Below are 21,641 nucleotides of genomic sequence, written 5' to 3'. Positions count from 1 at the left end.
CTGCTTCCGCCACCGCCCCCCGTCCACCCCCAGCAGTTCAGCTGCACGCAGCTGGACCATGAATGATTCTGGAGGGAGAAGTGTGTGTGTGACAGGGTCTTTCCAAGCCTTTTGCAAACACACTCCCACACACACGGATCCTTTCCCCATCACACTCATCTCAATGCCCTGCGCGTTTTCAATGCTGCCTGCTGGGGTTCTCTTTCAGTTGTCTATCTGAGCTGAGCTGCATCCCCACCCACTGATCACACTCCCATGCAGCACCTGTTCTCATCCACCATGACTCTTGTTTCACTTTCGATTTAGCCAGCATGGTGGTGGTACAATTTTTCTCTCACTCCCCCGTCCTTTCCCCTCCCCCAGTCAGCCATTTCCTTTCCCCCATCATTGTTGATACTCCAGCATCACCTTTCACTTCCCTTCTGTGACCTACCAGCCACAGCCATTTACCTTTGGGGATACCCACACGAGCATGCACGTTCCCTTCCTTCCCAAAAGTCCCACCCCAACTACATTAACCTCCACGACCTCCTCCTTCCCACCCCCAGGTTCCATGTCTGCCTTCAGGTCCCCACCAATCACCATCGCCATCCCTTCTACTGATACTCCCCCTCTCACCCTACTGCCTCACTCTGCCCTCGGTCATTCTCACCATTTCTTCATTTCATGCCCACCCTCAGTTCTTTCCTCAGGAGGCAGTCATGACTCATTAGAGCCCTCCCTTGCACGTTCAACCTCTGAACTCCCAAGCCTCCTTGGAACCCCTTCCCGCCTTGGAACCCCCCCCCCCACTGCAGCTCCTTCCACCCTTGGAACCCCTTCCCTCCCTGGAACCCCTTCCCCCCCCCGGAACTCTTCCCCCCCCAGAACTCCTTCCCCCATCCTGGACACCCTCCCCCCTTAGTCCTTCCCCTTCCTAACTCCTTCAGACACCCTTACTTCTTCCACCACTCTTAGTCCTTCCCCCTTCCTGACTCCTTCAGACACCCTTACTTCTTCGACCACTCTTAGTCCTTCCCCCTTCCTGACTCCTTCAGACACCCTTACTTCTTCTACCACTCTTAGTCCTTCCCCCTTCCTGACTCCTTCAGACACCCTTACTTCTTCCACCACTCTTAGTCCTTCCCCCTTCCTGACTCCTTCCTTCCGCCTTACTTCTTCCTCCAGCCTTACTCCCTCCCCTCTCCACACTCCTTCTCCCACCCTTACTTTTTCCTCCACTCTTACTTCCTCCCCTCTCCAAACTCCTTCCCTCTTCCTCCTCCTGGATTCTTTCACCTCTCTGCACTCCTTCCCCCCTCCAAATTCCTTCCATTACACCTTCCACACCCTTACACCTACCTCCCCAGTTGCCGTCTTCTCCCCTTTAGCCCCTCCTCCCCCTGTAGTCTCTCCCCCAACCTCTCTCCAACACCTTTGTACCCCCCCAACCTCAACCTCACCAACACCTTAGCTCCGTCCTCCCAACCTCACCTCCTCGACACCTCTTCTTCTCCCGCCCCCAGGTACATGTTCCTCTCCCAAGCACAGCTGGAACTTCCTCTCCACCCCCTTGACCATCATCCGTTGTGAGCAGACCCTCAAGAGTGACTTTCCACCTTCCGTGAGCTGCTTCATGGCGGAGCCATGTCCATGAGAATCCACCCAGCATGCCATGGACCTTCCTCCAGGGTCCCACTGCTGTCGGGGTCCAGCATCTTCTGCTCCTTGGATGTCTGCGATGTGAGCAAGGCTCTGGCGATAAGTCCCGACTTCTGCATGTCACATTTGTCAACATGTGTTCTGCACCAGCGTGTTTACCTGCTAATGTGGGTGGACCATCCAGAATGAGGGGATGAGTCCAATGGGCTGGCCTTATAATGACATGCAGATGTATTACAATGAGGTTCCCAACATCTGGCAGCAGGAAATGTGGCCCACCATCAATGGGCTGAGTGGATGATTGCAAACTGGTTCCAAGGGTGGAAAGATTTTCAGCCTTCTCACCATATTGTCTACTCACGCCGCCAAACACACACGACGCCAGCGGGCATGGAAAATTCCGCCCTTTGAGATGGCACTTTCTCTTAGAAGGGGTAGCAATCCTGCTTCAAACCTATTAAAGGCTCAATGGCTATTAGATGCCCACAGGATGAGCTGACCAAATGCAGCCCAATGAGTGTAGCAAACACCACCAACATATACGGAGGTATGAATTAGGAGGAGTAGGCCATTCAGCCCCTCAAACCTGCTCCACCATTTAATAATTCATGGCTGATCTGATTGTAGTCCCAACGTCACATTCCCGCTTATCCCTGATAACCTTTGACTCCCTTGTTAGTCAAGAATCTATCTATCTCTCACTCATCAATGTAATGAATGAAGATATCAGTGGGACTGGAAAAAGGAGTTTTCAAAATCTCCTTAAAAAGACCCATGTGGGTTCCCATAACAACATCTTAATTCCATTTTACCCTGGCACTCAGATTTTAGATGCATTCATGGATGTTTCATTTACTGAAGCAGGTGACCATAGGAAAAGGGCTTCTGGGGACTGAGAACAGAAAGTCCCATAGGGTGATGGAGACCATCAATGCAAACAACAGCACCACAATCACTGCCACACAAAAGATGAAAGCGTCCAATGATGCCTCCAGATTGAGCATGGTTAAGCGAAAGCAGCTTCCCATGTTCACAGGCAACACAAATAATCAGCTCCTTACCACGCACTTATCACACACTCCCTGTATCATTGACTAGGCAGAAGGAAACCTACATTATTCATAAGTAATTTCTGGAACCTTGTTAACTCCATTCCACTGTGTAAACTCATACAAGCAGTCACAAGGGAGTTAGTTGTGCTGCTCTTGAAGGGGAGGTGCTTAAAGGGAGTTTGTACCTGCAGACATTATAACAATGGTTTGGATGTAGACATCTGGACGAACAGAAGTGTGGTTACCAGCCGGATTCCTTCATCGCTGCTTTCTATTGTGATTAAGGAAAATGTTGCACAGCTAGCAACAAAAGAAATTTAAGTTGGGGAGGAGCAGCTAGTTGTCAAAGCTTTGAATGAAAAATAGCTTTGGAAGTTATTCAAAGGCAAGACGGTTAGGCTGTTGGAGACGCAGGGCACGGGAAGCAAAGTGCCAAGAGCAGTTGGTAAAGGCAGACCAAGCGGAGCACCATTAGTTTTCACTTCTTGTGGTATCCCAAAGTATTTAAATGGATATTAATTCAGTCACTATTTCTTTGAAGAGACCTGCTGGCGCAGCTAAAGAAAGCTTCACATTTTTAAAGTCGTTGGGAATGATTAAGAGAAAATTGAGAAATGATCAGAGGAGCAAGTGAACCTGTACAATTCTTGCCTTGTCTTCAGCACATCCTTAATGGCATCTTACACTCAGAAGGAAGCAGGTCAATACTCAGAAAGGTTTTCACTGGTTGCAGCACTGAGCATGAGTACAGATTGGAACCTGAGAGCCAAAGAGCGGGAACAAGCAGGGAATTGAGATATTTTGGTCCCAGATACCAAATGAACAATAATTTGGAGCTCAGATCTCACGTTTACAGAGTGAGGATGGTTTCCATACATATGACTGAGATGATGGAGAAGTGGAGGGGATGGATTATATGCATTTGCAACACAACGTTTTTCAGAGCAAAATTGTTGTGGCCATTTTTTGGGTTGGTTTTATGGTGGTAAACCACACCAGCCCAGTTAAATTCTTTTGGTGCTGCCAAACATAAAGAAAATCCTTGTACACAGTGAAAGAAGAAGCACAATATGACACCTTAAGTGTAAAATCTTCATTCAACATGTAAGACATATTTGATAAGGCATCTCAAATGAACCAAAGCATCTAACACATCAGGATTTTTGCAATTAACCTCGGTTGATACTCCAAGCAGTACTAAGTGTAGAAACAAGGGGTGCAAGTTAATGTCATTCTCCGGGGTGAGTTTGGTAGTGAGGAAGCATTTAATCAGGGGAGGCCACACCCACCACCATCCCACCACTTCCCTGATTAAGTCCATTGCGGGAAGACTCATGGCCAGCCTTCTCACCCTGCCACCAATTGAGACACAAGAGTGGGCAATAGGGCCTCATCACGCCTCTACTGGTGTTCATCCAAAGACAGGTGGGGGATTGCCTTGTGGGAAGCCAAACCCTGTCATGGGTGCTTGCGAGCTCCCGGGGTGGGTCCCTTGTTCAAACACACTCAGTGCCTGATGGAGGGACCCAACATTGGGAAGGGAGGAGGCCCACTGAACCCATCCTTTGCTGCTGCCCCCCTCGCTGCCACCCCTCTGTGAGCTCCCCCCACCCAGCCCAACTTCACTCACTTGTGTCTGGGTCCATGGTGATCCTCGGCCTCAGGTAGGTGTCACACCAGCAGGAACCACTGTCTCCCCAGTGGCACTGCCAGTCAATGAAGAGCTGATTAGCCAGCAGCTCTCAGCGGACAAGACTTCTGCCCCCAGGAACCCTTAATCTTGAGGAAGGCCCATTTAAGAAACTAACCAGCGCTTAATGTGGTGGGCCTTCCCCAGCCCGGGCAATGCCAGCCAACAGGCGAGACCCCTGCTGCCTCCATTAACTCCAGCCCAGAGAGTTCTCCCAGTGTCCTGGCATTCATTCCTCCCTCAAAGATACTAGCAAAAGAAAATTGACTGGTATTCATCTGATTGCGTAATAGCAAGACCCCATGAACAGCAAAGTGGCTATCAAGCTTGCCAAAAAATTGCAGTCATTGAAGTTCATATGATTAGGCATTCATATGCCCATTAGGAATTCAGTTTTGTTGGTATATCCACATTAAAAGCTTCTCTTGTTCCTTTATGCTGACATTTCCCTCTGACTCATTGACTCATGGATTAATGAATTTTGATATTGTCAATCAAGCACATTCTTCAAATATCTGGGATGTTTTTATGGATTTCAAGTGGAGCTAGTATGAAGGAAGTCCTCATTGATCACAGGGCACTGGACATCACCAGGCAAAAGATACCATGATGGAAGTTCTTCACATGAGGGAAAGGGCTAAAAATACAACTGGGCTTGAAAACAAGAATCATTTGTACAATTTTCTTTTAGAATATCTTGATTAGGGGAATATTTTGTATTGATGTTATCCCCCAGATGCCCTCTCTTTAAACAAAATGTCAACAATGGTGTCACTGATCTAACAACTTTTGTTTCCAGAAAAATTCCCTTCCTCACATTCAGAATAATTAGAGTGTCACACACAGAAAAAGAAAACTAAAGCCAAGCCTTCACATGCTCGGCTCTGTCCATTGCCTGATAAAGGAAACCAACAGTATTTGGATTGGATTCAATTCTAGACTTGTACATAGAAAATAAAGTAAGCTAACCAACCAGCAACCAGTGTGTTCAGTCTAACAGTACAGTTCTGTTTGAAAAAACTGGTTACGCAATTTAAAAAAGTCTAAAAACCGTGGATCAAAATTGATGGTTTAGAGTACTCGTGTGTTCTGAAAGAGGAGCTGTGAGGTTTGGGGTTGTAGTGACTGCAGATGGGAGAAGAGTTAACACATTAAGCAGCACTTGCGGGGAGAGGGGCCTGGTAATGATCAGGGAAAGGAAGTGTAGTGGAAAAGCATATTCGGTTCAATCAGTAGGCATTTCAGTCATCCCTATTTACTTTTGTCCTACAACTGTGTGATGTTTTTGAGGTTTCATTCCACTGGGAGGCCCAATGACCTGGTAGCAGGCTAGATGCAAACCTTTCAAATAGGCTGGGAATTTCCTGTGGCTTTGTCTATATCTAGTCCATGACTTGAACCATGGTTTCATTCTCCTATGGTGGATTTTAGGTATTTGCTTGAGACCTGCCTCCCCAAATCTTGTAAGGCCGGTATTTTACAGGATTTGAACAGGTATCTTTTCTCTTGCTAAGTTTACAGATGGATTTATCAAGTGTTTACTTTAACAGCTGGACTAGATGGTGGAGGGCGTGAGCTGCCCATCAGGGAGCTGCACATTCTGGTCCATTTAATAGCTGGGCCGCATTGCAATCCCACCAGAAATGGGCTTGCGCAGACTGTGTACCGGCTGTGGGTCTGTGAAGATCAGGCAACCCAGAGGTTGCCAGGTGACAGTCAAATAAGTTGTCTGGGATGGGGGAGTTCAGGAAGGTTTTGCAGGTGGAGAGGGCTGAACCTGGGCTGGCAGAGGTCCATCTTTCATTGTTGAGCCTGGTGAAACACTCTTGCCTCTCTAGGCCCCACATGGGTAACTTTTACACTTGAATTACATGCTTATGTTGGGTGTCACCAAGTTTTATTGAGCAAGATGTCTATGGCAGAGCGGCCTGTAGGCTGTTAGCCTAGCACTCAAGTCCTATCTAGTTGCTAGGACCCTAATTTGCATAAGTTTATGATGCTTCCACGTGAATTAGGTGGCCAGCTAGGGTTGTCAACCCTCCAGGATTGTCTGGAGTCTCCAGGAATTGAAGATCAATCTCTAGGACACTGCTGTGCAACCCTGGAGAAAAACCACAGGTACAATAAAAAGGATTTTTTTGTCACTTCCTTTGAACATTTTTCTTTATCAGATATAAAAATGTTGAAAATGGGGAAAAAAGGGCTGTTTGGCTGACAGTCAAGCATCATCCAATTGGGTAATGAATCTTTTTGCTTTCCAATTGGGGTAAGAAGGCAGTACGTCACAAGGGCAGGTGTGTTAGCCGTCTAACTGTGAGGCAATTAAGTCATGTGGTGAAACCTCCGGGAATACATTTAATCACAATTGGAAACCTACGTCCACCTCAGTCGCCCAAGAAACAGGGTCATTAAAATAGCCATGGGGACCAGAGACTTGCGCTGAGTGTACTCCTTGGATTTTAACTCCAGTTTCACCTTGTTTCTGACAGGCACAGCAAAGTAACATGCCCTGTATAGCCTCTGTAAAAGCAATGTACCAGAGAAATATTTTCCATGGGTGAGGACCAGGACAGGACCTTGAACATGTCACCATGGCTCAGTCTTTGGTTGACTAACTCTGACCATTCTGAGCATTCTCCTCGAGTCGTAGGCCCAAACCTGCACACTCTGCTCCTTTGAAGCTGGATTCTTAGTTGCTCATTTCGGCCCCTCTGAGCACCAACAGCATTTGTGGCAAACTAGAAAACCAACAAAAGCTAACCAGCAGCTTCAAAAAAGCTGATGCCACCCAAAAAAAGGTGCACCACTGACAAATGATTCTGACATAGGAAAACAAATAATTTATGGGATTTTAACTGGAGCCATGTGCAGCAGTGAAAACAAAATGGAAAGTAATTTAAAACCTGAGGGGAAATCCAAAATATTGAAGGTGCAAACAAAATTGATGGTGCATTTCTAAATGGGTCCAGTGCATTTTGAATTTTTACATTAAAAGTGACGGGTTTTGGTGCATTATGAGCACTTTTATACTTCACAATCAATAGATTTAAATTAAAATTAAAATTAAAGAGACATTTGAATTTTCAATGAACCAGCAACCTAACACTTACCTAAAGGTTACCTCAACTATCACTATCTCACATCCATCCTTTACTGTCCTAGTGCTCGATCTCCTGTCAACTCACCTCATAGAAACTGTAACCCTTCTACCTCCTCCCCCTTTCAGAGGGGCACACTTTTCTTCTCCAATGTTCCCAGCTCATCCTGGCACTCTTCTTCCTCTCCTTCATTAATTCAATCAGTCACTTTTCTCCTTCTCTAATCCTGTTAAACTGATATTCTTCTTCCAGTCTGTCAGTTCAAGTTAGCTCTCCTGCCTTTCCCTCCCATAGTTCATGCTCTCCACCTCCAATCGCTCTCAGTTCCTTAGCTGTTACCAGAGCTGGTACTCTTCCTTCTCTCACCTGAAAGTGCATTCCTCCCATTTCCCTTCACTCCAGCATCACCACCACCCCAAAGCACTGCTCCCAGTTTTGCCCCTTCCCTTCATTGACCTTCATTCCTTCTTTCATTACCATTCACCTCCCCCTTTCATTACCATCAACTTCAATTGTCATCCATTTGCCCTATTTTATTAGCATCTATTTGTGCTGCTCCGATCTGAGTCCAGCTATAATATATCAGGCTGGGTCACTCTCAATGCCCTAAGAGAAAGGCAGGGATTCACAGGTCTTTGTATACTATAGGTCCAGCCCATATTGTATTTTTTGTCAGCAAATGGTGACCCCAAAGCTGCCAGCTTCAATACTGATGATTGGTAATGTATACAACAGCAACTCATTCGATATAACCCAGCTGATTGGTATTCTCTGCAAAAATTACTCCACTTCTCATCCCTCCTTCAAAAAACTCTTAAAAGCCTTGCTTTGTAAGTGTACGTTCAGTTCACTCCTCTTTAGCTCTTCCTGTCTACTGAACAGTTTACTCTTCATGCTCTTAGAAAGTGACGTTCCCTGCATGATGGTTAATTACTGAAAATACAAGCTGTTGCATCATTGCTGTTAAAAAGCACCATCAATCAACTTCACAGAACACAGAACATTCACCACTTGCTATAGAATAATGCATAGTAAAGAACTATAAAGTATTAACAAAGAGCAAAATTCCACTCACGGAAAGTCTATTACATTGAATCGGTTCTGGAGAATATCTAATGAATTCTGAAAGAAAAGAAAAAAGGCATTTATCTGTACAGGTGCTTTGCAAAACATTTCCTACAACATAGCAATTTACATTCGTATTAAGACTAAAAATAATTAATAACATCACGTTGCATAAAAGACTAAAAGGTTTATTATTACGGTAAAAATTATGCATGTGTTTGCAGCCAGTTGTTTAATTTTTCAGATGTGACTATTGAGATGATAGGTGCATCAAATGTTTTAAAGGTAAATTTATTCTGATCTGCCAGCTTCCTTGATGGTTCAGTTACTCTGTGCATTCCCTAATGTGGCACTGAGAAATACAACAACAACTTGCATTCATATAGTGAAGAAAGCCATCCCACTGCAATTCAGAGGACTGAGCAAGGTCTCTGGTTCTATTGTCAGTCTGTGTGAGGTAGGTGGTAGGAATGGGGGGAAATTCCTGATCCCCCATCCAGTGACATTTGCTGAAAAGTACACATACAAAGGCATGCTGTTGCCCCATTTTCCCCCATACTGGTGAATAACCTCAAACCCAGAAAGGGAAGAGTAAGAAAACAGTTTTGATTGAAGTCAAGAAATAATATAGAATGGGCTGCCAAGGGAAGCACTGTTGGCTGATTGTATCAGCAAATGAGGAGGGAGTTGGATAAGCACCTGGAGAAAAATCTGATGAAGGGATTTGATAGGTATGATATTTCCCACATTGGGAACAGTCAGATGGATGACAATGGTCTTTCTGGAATCTGTACATCCCTAGGGGCGGGGGTTTTCTGTCTCCACCCGCCGTCAGGATCTTCCGGTCCCACCGAAAGTCAATGGACTTGCAGCAGGCAGCCCCCGCGGTGGATCCCACCATGGCGGAGCTGGAAAATCCCGGCCGATGGGCAAAACCTTTAGCTCAGAAGGTGGGCATGTGCCCGACCCGACTGAGGGTAAAATGATGTGCGCTGACGTTGGGCGAGCATCCCGAAGTCACCGCGTACTCGCGCAATATTTCGGTCGGCAGGCGCGTGCCGGAGTCAGCAGCACGTCCGCTGGCAATTAAAAGGCCTATTAAGGCCATTAAATTATCAATTAAGTTGAATTTTTTACTGCCCGTCCAACCTTGTAGTTGGCTGGCAGACGAAAAGGCCCATGTGGCCTTTGCACTTGTTTCCCACGGGCAGGATGAGATTTCCCAAAGCAAATAAAAATAAAATAAAAATTTCAAAACTTAACTAATAACATGTCCCTGCTCATGTGACAGAGTCACAAGAGGGGACATGCTTTATAACATTTTTACTTTCTTTATTTTTTAATACATCTCTTCATCTCCCTGAGGCAGCTCGCACGCAGGCGTGAAGTTCACGCTCGCCCTCCTGCCCCCACCCACACAGGCAGTGCTCAGCGCTGCCGCTCGCATTTCACGCTGGGCAGGACTTAATTATCCCACCCAGCGTGAAATCACCTTCCGGCCTCGGTCATGGGCAGGGTTTGGCTTCCTGACCACCCCTAAGCGAGCCCGCCTGACATGAGTGAAATTCTGCCCTATGTCACTGTGTCACACAGTCTGTGAAATAGCATTTGGGTACCGTATTGGAGGGTACCCAGCACCTGTGAAAACATAATCCAATGTAAGCTTGTGCTTCCAGGATAGGGAGGAGTAATCTTGAGTAAGATATTATCATTTTTAATGATTTTGAACAGTTTATATGAAATGCTTGGTAGGGGAGAGGTGCGGTTTCTTCAATTAACCCCAAAATGACAACAAGCTGATTAAAAATTTCTGAAAACGTACTTGGAAGCAGCTTAATTTTAACTGACTAAAATTTGGAAGGTAGTAATCAAACTGAATCGTTAACTCAATTAAAATTACTGTTTATAAAAGCAAAATACTGCGGATGCTGGAAATCTGAAACAAGAACAAAAATACCTGGAAAAACTCAGCAGGTCTGACAGCATCTGTGGAAAGCGACACAGTTAACGCTTCAAGTCCATATGACTCTTCATCAGAACTAAGGAAATAGAGAAATTAGGTGAAATATAAGCTGGTAGAGGGGGATGGGACAGGTGGAGCTGGATAGAGGGCCAGTGATTGGTGGAGGCAAAGAAGAGATTGCCAAAGATGTCATAGGCAAAAGGACAAAGGGGTTTTGACAGTGGTGATATTATCTAAGGAATGTGCTAATGGGGACATTAAGGGTAGCAAGCAGGGCAAGCTAGTTGGTTGACAGGGCCCTCAACCGTGTCCGGCCTATCTCCCATGCATCCGCCCTCACACCTTTCTCTCCCTCCCAGAACCATGATAGGGTCCCCCTTGTCCTCACTTATCACCCCACCAGTCTCCGCATTCAAAGGATCATCCTCCACCATTTCCGCCAACTCCAGCATGATGCCACCACCAAACACATCTTCCCTTCAACCCCCCTAGTGGCATTCCGCAGGGATCATTCCCTCCGGGACACCCTGGTCCACTCCTCCATCACCCCCTACACCTCAAACCCCTCCCATGGCACCTTCCTATGCAACCGCAGAAGGAGCAACACCTGACCCTTTACTTCCCCCCTCTTCACCATCCAAGGGCCCAAGCACTTCTTTCAAGTGAAGCAGCGCTTCACTTGCACTTCCCTCAATTTAGTCTACTGCATTTGCTGCTCCCAATGCAGTCTCCTCTAGATTGGAGAGTCCAAAAGCAGACCATTTTGCGGAACACCTTCAGTCTGTTTGCAAGCATGATCCAGACACCCCTGTCGCTTACCATTTCAATACACCACCCTGCTCTCATGCCCACATGTCCATTCTTGGCCTGCTGCAATGTTCCAGTGAAGCTCAACACAAACTGGAGGAACAGCACCTCATCTTCCGACTAGGCACTTTACAGCCTTCTGGACTGAATATTAAGTTCAACAATTTCAGATCATTAACTCTCTCCTCCATTCCCCCCTTTCTGATCCCCCTTTTCTAATAATTTATAATTTAAAAAAAAAATTTTTCTTTTCCCACCTATTTTTAAATTTATTTCAATCTATTGTTTTGTCTCTACCTTTTAGCCCATTTCGATCCCTTCCCCCCACCCCACCCCCACTAGGGCCATCTGCCACTAGCTTGTCCTGCTTTCTACCCTTAATGTCCCTATTAGCACAGTCCTTAGATAATATCACCACCGTCAACACCCCTTTGTCCTTTTGTCTATGATATCTTTGGCAATCTCTTCTTTGCCTCCACCTATCACTGGCCCCCTATCCAGCTCTACCTGTCCCACGCCCCTCTACTAGCTTATATTTCACCTCATTTCTCTATTTCCTTAGTTTTGATGAAGAGACATACGGAACTGAAACGTTAACTGTATTCCTCTCCCCAGATGCTGTCAGACCTACTGAGTTCTTCCAGGTATTTTTGTTTTTGTTTAAAATTACTGTTTAATAGTTTACAACTTTAGGAACAGACATTGAAAATTGAAATGGGACAAATAAAACACCAGTTTATTTCCCAACACTTATTGTAGCCTTGAGTTCTGAGAAGTGAAACACCTCTTGAGCCACAAATTTTGATCAAATTCTGAACAGACATTAATGATTAATTTCTTCCCAAGTAAGTAAGGTTCATTTTTGATGCTCAGAGATAAGATAAAAACCAACATAAGAATTATTTTTTAAAACTAAAACACTGACATGCAGGAAGTCTAGTCTTTGTTTTGGATCCATGGAAACACAGTGTAATATTAATGCTATTTTTTAAAAAGCTTAGTTCTGTATTGAGATAAAGCACACTGTACATTTGAATGTAAATACGCACAAATAAATTAAGATAATTAAGAATCACACAAACTCTTACAGTGAATTACATAAAATCTACTGTGCCCCCCACATATTTCACTCCCTGTCCTCTCATAAAAACATATTTTAATGAGATGTCATGATTAGGTCAAACCTACAGCTGATATTACAAAACTATCACTCTCCTAAACTATCCTTCGCAAAACAACCTTAAGATGTGACTCCTTGCAGTCACTTTCCATACCATTTTTGTCCAGGGTAACTGTAATTAGTCTAGTTCTTATTTACAATAACAAAGTTTTCCAAACATTATGGGCAACACGCCGGAATGTAAGATGACAAGTGATGAAGTTGGGCGTGTCCCGACGTCGTCGCGAACTTGTGCGGTATTTCATTCAGTGGGCATGCGCTGGAGTTGGCTGTGTGTCCATTGATAATTGAAAGGCCTATTAAGGCAATTAACAAGATAATTAAGTTGCATTTCACACTGCCTGTCCAACCTTACGGTTGGCGAGCAGGCGGAAAGCCCAAGCAGACTTTATGTTTTTTAGGAAACCTCATCCACGAGCAGGATGAGGCTTCCTAAAGCTAATACGGATGAAATAAAAATTTTATTTTGAAAATAAAAACGTGTCCCATCTCATGTGACACAGTCACATGAGGAGACATGTTGCATTAACTTTTTAATGTCCTTGTATATATTTTTAAAAAGCACTTCAATCTCCCTGAGGCACAGATTGAAGCACTCTTTCACTCGCATGCGCAAAAGAGCACTGGACCCGACTCTCCCTCCCCCCCCCCCCACCTGCACAGGTAGCGCTCAGCGCTCCCGCTTGCGTTCCATGCAGGGCGGGCCTTAATTGGCCCACCCACGTGAAATCGCGGTGCAGAGCCGATCGCGGGCGGCGATTAGCTCGGTGACCGGCCCCGCCCGCTCCCGCCGAGCCCACCCAACGACCTGAAAATCCAGGCCTCTGTCTAAAAATATTGAAGCAAGGAATGAGCGTGGCGAGTTGGTGGTGGGGTGGGGGGAGAAACTTCCGCTGCCCCATTGACACACTGCACGCCAAATTTCCCCGGCCCCTGCCATCGTCTGTTGGGCTCCATTAAGTTCTTGCTACTTACTTCATTGCTCCCTCTCTTCTGTCCTATTGTTGGCAATCTGTTCATCTAGGCTCTAAGCTTTGGAATTCCCTTCCTGAACCCATGTCTCTCTATGATGCTCTCTGTTATTAAGATGTTCTTTAAAACCTGCCTTTTTGACGTTTCTTTTAGTTACCTGTCCTTGTGTTTACTCAGTGTCAAATCTTGTCTGATCCGTTAAGGGTCTTAGAGAAGTTTTACTCCCTTAAAGGTGCTATTTCATTCCAAACTATTAGTTTTTTAAATAATCCATTGATCAGGCTCACTTTTTGTTTTCCATTGATATTATTACTAACATAAACTGATAATTGACACCACAAAAAAATATGTTCGCTTGGAGTTGTAACCAAATGTTTCTTTCCATAATTCCTCAGAAGATCAATTTCCAACCATACGGCTACAAGAGTGAAGTCGACGCAAGTTAGACTTGCATGCCACAAGGGGAAGGGGGAATAATTCTCGTTATTCTTATTTCGTTGTGGTCGCATTGCCTGCCAATATTTTGTCTAAGCTCACACATAATGGTTGCTATACCCATGAAAATTTATAACAATGTGAGCCAGTGTGTTCAGGAGTTGAGGGAACACAAAGTCACTTTAGGAGGGCAATGATTTAAGAAGTAAAGGTCAGTGAGGCTGAGTTATTTCAAAAAGAAACTTTGTGATTATCACCACAAATGCTTGGTGCTGATATACCTATTACACAATGGGTAATAACCATTTTATTCAATGTTACTTGCAAGCCTTTTATTTCCAGTTTCACACTATTTACAGGGGGGTAATAACGCAAACCAAACTGATTGGCAACAGTTAAAAGAAAAAGCAGAATACATTGTTAAATTATGAATAATTATTAATTAATATTAATTCTACTTACGTTATGTTGTTCACTGTTGAAGGAGCTACCTTTTTCCATATTATATATACCAGATTTTTTGACAAGTTTTTGAAATATTTAACAGATTGTCTAATCAGGGTAGTTGGCAAATAAGTTTAAAAAAACATCAATGCTGGTGTCATCTAAAGAGGTTTGTTAACAAATTTACTGCTTTGTTTTATAATGATGTGTGACAGCACCACCTTTGGGATATGCCAGTGCACAATGCAATATCAGTATGTCCCATTTCCCCATGGTTCTGTTGTACTATTAATGGAATAGAAAGTTTTAGTAAATGTCCAACGCAGACCAAGGGGTAATTTTGACTTTGTGTGATAGTTAAAGTCATGTGATAACCAATCAGCAACAGGATGTAAAACAGGCTGTCGATTTATTCTCAAGTGATTTGCACAATCTCCCAAAGTCAAAATTACCCTCCAGATGTTTTTTGGCAGGCTCAACTAATTCCGAAACAAAAATGGATAGGGAGGCAATGTTACAATGAGTTTTCACATTATTTCTTCTCTTAATATTTTCATGATAATAGCTTGATTTTCTCAAATTGCTCCATTTTATTACATAATGCAATAGTGGACATACATGCTATAAGATTCAAATGACAACCTGACTTTAAACTAATTCAGTCTGTGACATTAATATGCAATAAATTGTCCTGACTTTTCAATTTTGGCAACAACACAAGCTTTATAACATATAAAGCTGCACAACTGATTACTTGAATCAAGCAAATTGTTTTCTACTCATGTGATAAATTGCAAAATTTTGCATCATTTGAAGCTTTATGAAATAGTGAGGTTGATTTTTGTTGACCTTTGCTCCCAGGAATCACCCATTCCCCAGTTGTATAACGTGTATGGTGCTTGCATATTATTAACTGAACGCTAGAAGACAGTGATGGCAATAAAAATACTGTAGCTATGGCACTCCAAAGTCTTCTCTTATATTGCTTATCCATTAATTGAAAGTAATAGACCAGGGGTTTTCAATCAGGTTCTGCAGTCCCTAGTGGCCCATGCAAATATTTCAAGGTTTGCATCAATGGCTACCTGTCTCTACCCTACAATTTAATGTAAATTTAATGTTAATCCCCAAAAGGTTACAATATTCAGGGCACAGAGTTTGACCTTCCAGCCCACGTCACAGATCAATACCAGCACAATATAATTTTTATCACTTTCAGGCCCCAGCCCTGCACTGGACTTGAGGGACTCGAAAATGCTGCTTGGCCACAGAGGCTCATGGTCAGCTTTCCAGCACCCTGTTGTCAAGGAAACGACATTCAGTCTCAGTCCCGGTTGGCTCATTAGCAACAGAAAAGTGGAAAAATTAGGATTCCTTTGTTCGTCAAACCATCAGTCTCATCTGCACTCTATCATATCAGGTGTCAACCTGCCCACCTCAGTGACAGTCTACCAGCCTCACAGTCATTGCCTACTAACCTCAGTGACAGTCTACCAATCGGTCTGTGACTGTCCACCCACCTCTGCAACAGCCTACTAACTTAAGCATGATCGGATGGGGATGAACAGTGAGAAGGACATGTGCGTGTGCATGCTGAAGATACCCGCACGTTTTGACAGAATTGTTGCTCAGCACCGCCAAGTTTCAGATTAAGCAAGTGAAACAAAAATATAAAATATATATGTTTAATTGTATAACTAAATTTTATATAGTAAACATACTTGTGTAACTGAGGGGTTTGCTAAATTTTTAATAACACAAGTCGGGGCTTGTGTGATGGTGCTCAGGAGCAAAATGGTTGAGAACCCCTGTGCTGGAGTCTCTAGAATTAAAAGTGATTAGTTATTACCATGCCAATTTGAGCATTTAATCAAACATAACAGTGGTGACGAGGATAATGGACAGCAGAATGTTGAAAAGATTGAGCATCAGACATCTTATATTAAGATCACCGGTCAAAAACCCTTGGATGTGCTCATTGAAAAGTACAAGTCCTTATTCAGGCAAAAACAAATGTAAGTGATTTTTTTGGACATAACAGTGCAAAGATCAGGCAAAGAGACTGGACACCTGTTGCACAGCATGTCCGTCCCCTTTGTTTCCTAGGATTCCTGGTATTTTTCTAAGAGGATGCAGAGCTGGGCCCGATACAAGCACAGGCCTGTCATTGTCATGCTCAGGCAACAGAGAGTTTACTGAATATTCTATCTACTTTTACTGAAATTATGATCGCAGTGGGTAGGTAAGAGCAATACCCAAAAAGCTGGCAGAGAAATTGTGCCAAGCAGGCCACTGAAGAGGACCCTCCAGGATAAATCAGAATGACTCATTCAAATTTTTGGGCCTAGACAGCAGCGGTTTGGAGGCTTTAAGGCCAACAGCCAGGGACACAGCCTGTTGAGAGGTCTGCAGTTGCACTGCTTGTTCCTGTCTGTTATTCTGGCTCTAGGCCCAGTCTGGAGGCAGACCTGTCCTGAGGTTGCCCAGGCCACATTTTGGATGTGCTGCTTCTGCTCAGCAGCGGGAAAGAAAGGGCTAGTAAAATCGGCCTCAGACTACCCAGTGCAGACAAGATTGATGAAGCTAATTTCAGATTATTGAGACAAAAAGACAAATTGAATAAAAATTTCTTTGGAAAACTCAGTTGGCAGCCATTGCTTGTATATAACACTGGGCAGGATTTTGAGGTTGTTGGGTAGGCACGGTGAGCGGGCCCGAGAGCAGCCAGGAAACAGTCCACTGCCCGTGATCGGCCCCTGGCCGCAATTTCACGCCAATTAAGGCCTGCCCAGCGTGAAACGCGGCTCGTCACTGGTCGGGAAGGGCCGAGTGGGGGCGGGTGCCTGTCGGCCGCTGGGTCCAATGGTGACCCGGCCGCCAGTTTGAAAATAGCCCAGGCAGCCTCTGGAAGGCTGCCAAGGAAGAACACCTCCTCTGCGTCTTCAACAATAAAGTTATGGAGTCAAGTGAGACTAGAGATACCAGACAGGAGGGCAGGTCGGACGGGCACTCAGCCGCCCGCTTCTCGGATGAGTACCTCACCATCCTGCTGGAGGAGGTAGCTGGCAGGAGGGACACCCTTGAAGCCAAAGATGGGAGGAGGAGGCCACCGCACCTCACCAAGAGGGCCTGGGAGGAGGTGGCAGCAATGGTGAGCAGCCGTGATGTAGTGCGGTGCACATGGGTGCAGTGCTGGAAGCGCTTCAATGACCTGCTGCACTCAGGAAGGGTGAGTACTGTGTTTGCTTGGGTCAGTGTGCAGAAATGTTCAGATGTAGCCATCCCCCTGTGGACCTCAAGGGTGCTAGAGTTTGAGTGCCAACTGTCAATGGCACTCCAGAGCTGGCCAAGGGGTAAGCCCTGGCTGCTCTGACTGAGTATCTTGCAGTTTCTGAGGGCAACGACTTGGATGTGCCCTGCAATGTGTTCCTCAGGTGGGGTTGGCCAGGCTGCAATGGCGCTGCAGGTAGAGAGTGGACTAATCAATGCTCCTCTGTTCTTTCAGGAGAAGATGAGCTATAACCAGGCAGAGAGGGCATGTACAAGTGGAGGCCTGCCCAACCTGCTGCTGCAGGATGTCCTCGAGCTCGAGAGCCAGAACGTTCCCCGTGCAACTGAGCGTGGAGAGGCAGGGGTGTCAGACGAAGGTAAGAGCACAATGCACAGAGGTGACACTTTCGGATTGTGCAACATTTCTAGTGTAGCCCCTTCATTGATGGGAGCCTTGAGAGGCACAGCCTCCTTCGGCATTGCACCTCGGACATATTGAGGTAGCTGCATCGCCGCCTGTAAACCCTGGCAGCAGGATAGTGGCACTTCTGCGGCCCCTTCCGCCTTGTACTACCTGCTGGCCCTGCGCCCCCTGTGCCTGCACCTCTCCACCCACAGGTTACTTCACTGGAAACTGTATTGGGACAAGTGGCCTCCTCTCCCTTCTGTCCCTCTCTTCCTCCTCAGAGGAGGTGCCACCAGAGGAGAGCACAACCTCCATTACCAGGGTAACAGAAGGCTGACTGATACCTGGAAGGGTCCACATGGTCTGAATCCTCCAGGGGCCTTAGAGACACCAAGGAGTACTGAAATGAAGCCTGGAAATGTTAACAATGACGCCCTGGACACAGATGAAGCTGCAAGGTACCAATAAGTCACCAGCAGCAAACTATCTACTGAACTCCTCACTACTGATACTGGCAATACTGCTGACCCCTTTCATCCCGCCCGTGGATGAGGTTTTAGAAAATATCGGCTGGCCGCCTGCCCGTTTTGCCTGTGCGACGAGCGCAAAAATCGCACAGCCAACGAAAAATTGGTGTCAATTGTCTTTTAATTGGCCTTAAGTGTTCTCTTAATTAAAGGCAGGAGCGGCTCCGGCACCCACTTGCACTCGCCAGCCAAAATATCGTGCGCTATTTTACGCCCGATTGGGTCGGGCACACGCCCACCTGCGGGGTGTAAAATTCTGCCCATTGAATTATGTCTAATTGGATGACATCACGATTTGGATGATCCAGTTGCTTGTGAAGCTGGTGCTGGTCCATTTTTAAATGCAACATTTCAGAATTATTCACCTTTCATCCATGTGGTGGCAGCAATTCTTATTTTTATGTGATGGTTGTAAAAATGGCTATCACAATAGAGCTACACATCTATTCATTGGTGCTTTGTTGCCATTCATCGCAGTTGGAATTAATAAGGCAACATTACTGAACAGAGAAATGGGTGAGTAAAGTTGAATTTTCATAACAAATGACTACTCCAGTGACTGCAGCAAACATGGGAACATAAATAAGGTGGCACTGCTTATTCCGAGCTGCTCAGGCAACAGAACATCCCCTTTGGCAACACAAACAGGAGTTCAGTGCTAGAGACATTCATGATCTTTGCCTGCCAGAAATTTAACAAACTGAACAACTGACACAACTCCACAAAGGTCACTGAAGGTGGTTTTCCATTCAGTGCTTTGCAAACCTTCCTGTGCAAGAGACCCTGTGACCAGCCTCACTCGAAGACCGTTGGGGGAGAACTTCCATGGAGTTCTCTCAATCTCTCTCTTTAACTTTGGCCAACTGTACTTCTCTCTGGGGGATCAGCCACTTTTCCATCGAAGTTACAGTGGCAGAACAGGAGAACCCCTGGGGAAATTCCAAGTGTGTGACTTTGAAAGAATTGAAATAATGAAAGACTGCACAGACACAATTGCTTGAAATTATTTTTGCAGTGATCATGCTTGAAGCTGTTTGATATGGAAAACCTCCACCGGCGTATGTCATGGTGCATTTCCCTCTTCTTGTTGAGAATCAGGATTAGGTTACTCGGGTCTATCTCCTTCCCAGTAAGGCAGAGGCCCTAGATTGTGACAGTCCGGTCTGAATGCAATTAAATGCTTCCCTTTGTGGTCGCACTGCTGAAATCTTTAGGGGTTGGGCCAGCCAAGCAAACCGAATATAAACAAGATTAATTAAAATAACAGAATTAGAATTGAAGGGTTGGATACAGTTCGGCAGGTCTGAAAAAGTCTTTGTGGCCTTACGTAGGATAACTGTAAGGCCTGAATTTTCCCCTCGTCGGGAGTGAATGAATCAGAAGCCTGGGAGCAGCCGGGAGACTGGCCCCCCCCTGACTGCGATTTTGTGCTGGTTGGCCAATTAGTGGCCAGCCAGCCTGAAAGGCCCACTGAAAAGCTCAGCGCTGCCAGGGTGGAGCCAGGAAAAGGGCAGGTGTGGGTAAGCGCTCCGGGAGGGCTCCCTGAAGGCAGACAGCTGCCGCAAGGAGCTGCAGACCTGGAAGTAATGAAATGAAGCACTAAAAGGCTGCAAAAAAAAAGCCCATGAATCACAATCAGGCACCTGAAAGCATACCTCATAAAAGTGGTGTCTCCAGATATTTCTTTTTATTTTATTTCCTAATGGAAATTCCATCCTGCCCTCGGATGAGGTTTCATGAAAAATGCAAAGGCCGCCTGGCTGGTTCTCCCATCCACCAACCGTAAGGTTGGACTGGCCACGAGAAAACACAGACAATTACGCCATTAGGTCTTTATTGACTCTTAGAACTATTTACAATATACAAAAAAGATAACAAGCTAGCAGTTGTCTCCATGCTTGCAGGTACACACAGCTCTGTCTAACACTAGACTGACTCTGGGTGCGAGTCATGTGCTCGTAGATCACTTTGTCGGCAGTACTGCACTCAGTCCCACATTAACCCCATATGTGCCAGGCCCTTAATACTATAACTGCCCTAAGTCTTCATCCAATGTATTTTAAGTGGTTATAGTTTACCTTATGTCTTATATTGTTATTATTACCATACATTTACATCGTCATTCTTACGTTCTCAGTACCCCATCTCCTCACTTCAAAGGTTCAGGTGGCCTGGAGGCCTTATGAGCCTTCCATATCCCCTTTGCACTACTGTCCGGGGGAGTGGTAGGCTCTGTCGCTACTGGTTCTTCCTGGATTTTGTTGTGGCACCTGGGCACGTTTTCATCCTTTTTTTCCATTCTTTTATGTAGAACTGCACTTGGTCGGTTTGGCTGTTGTCCTGATCAGTGGTTGCTAACCTAACTTGAATCTTGCAGGGTGGACAAATATTATATTCGTCTCCTTGTCATTTATTTTGCTTCTTTTATCGTTGTATGGGTGAAGACTATGTCCTCTGTGACAGAGGATAAGCATTCCTTTGACCAGAATAACGTTTAGTGGTGCACCCAGCTCTGCCTTTCGCTGTTGGCAATGGATGGCTCCTATCAGATTCCAGCATCTTTTGTGGCTTTGGCACGCTGGGTGCGAGTTGTAGCGAATGGTCGGTGGGGTTGAAGTGGTGACCTCCTGTACCGTTGTTGAAGCTCATCAGACTGCTGGTCGCTCTCTTTTATATCCTCCACTGGAGGTGCTGTGATTAGCTCCTGGATGCTTAGCTGGTCTGACAATTGAAGGTTTTCCAACACCTGTAACGAGAATGGACAAACCTGCTCTGCAAAGAGTGAATTCAGTTCAGAGCTGAAGTCCCTGTCAGGATACTCTATCTTGTTTGAGTACTCAGGAACTTGCAGTTCCATATGATTAACAACAGTGGTTATCTTGACATCTTTTGCCATTTTGAGGAGATCCAGGGCTACATAGGCATCTCTGCTCAAGCTAAAGTCTGGTTATGGATGACGTACATCAGGTCGAAGAGTAGTTTGCCGCCATACCTTAGTCATTCCAGAATCATGCCTATGACTGGAAGTCAGGTTCCTTCAGACCTATAGAGTGGTGTGTCTGTTGTTCGAAGCCAGAGATCTTTTAGCCAT

The 21,641-nt window shown here is 45.3% G+C and overlaps 1 protein-coding gene across 3 annotated transcripts in view; it reads right to left on the bottom strand.

Moving 5' to 3' along the window:
* Positions 1-21,641, bottom strand: part of blnk (B cell linker) — a 241,080-nt gene that overhangs the window by 167,887 nt on the left and 51,552 nt on the right. For all 3 annotated transcript variants that reach the window (XM_041210356.1, XM_041210354.1, XM_041210355.1), the window contains exon 5: positions 8,557-8,603. In XM_041210356.1, the coding sequence (XP_041066290.1) occupies positions 8,557-8,603 (47 nt within the window). The remainder of the gene's footprint in view (positions 1-8,556; positions 8,604-21,641) is intronic.

The sequence above is a fragment of the Carcharodon carcharias genome, chromosome 17 (genome assembly GCF_017639515.1).
Source record: "Carcharodon carcharias isolate sCarCar2 chromosome 17, sCarCar2.pri, whole genome shotgun sequence".
Lineage (NCBI taxonomy): Eukaryota > Metazoa > Chordata > Chondrichthyes > Lamniformes > Lamnidae > Carcharodon > Carcharodon carcharias.
This window is presented reverse-complemented; position numbering and strand designations above follow the sequence as displayed.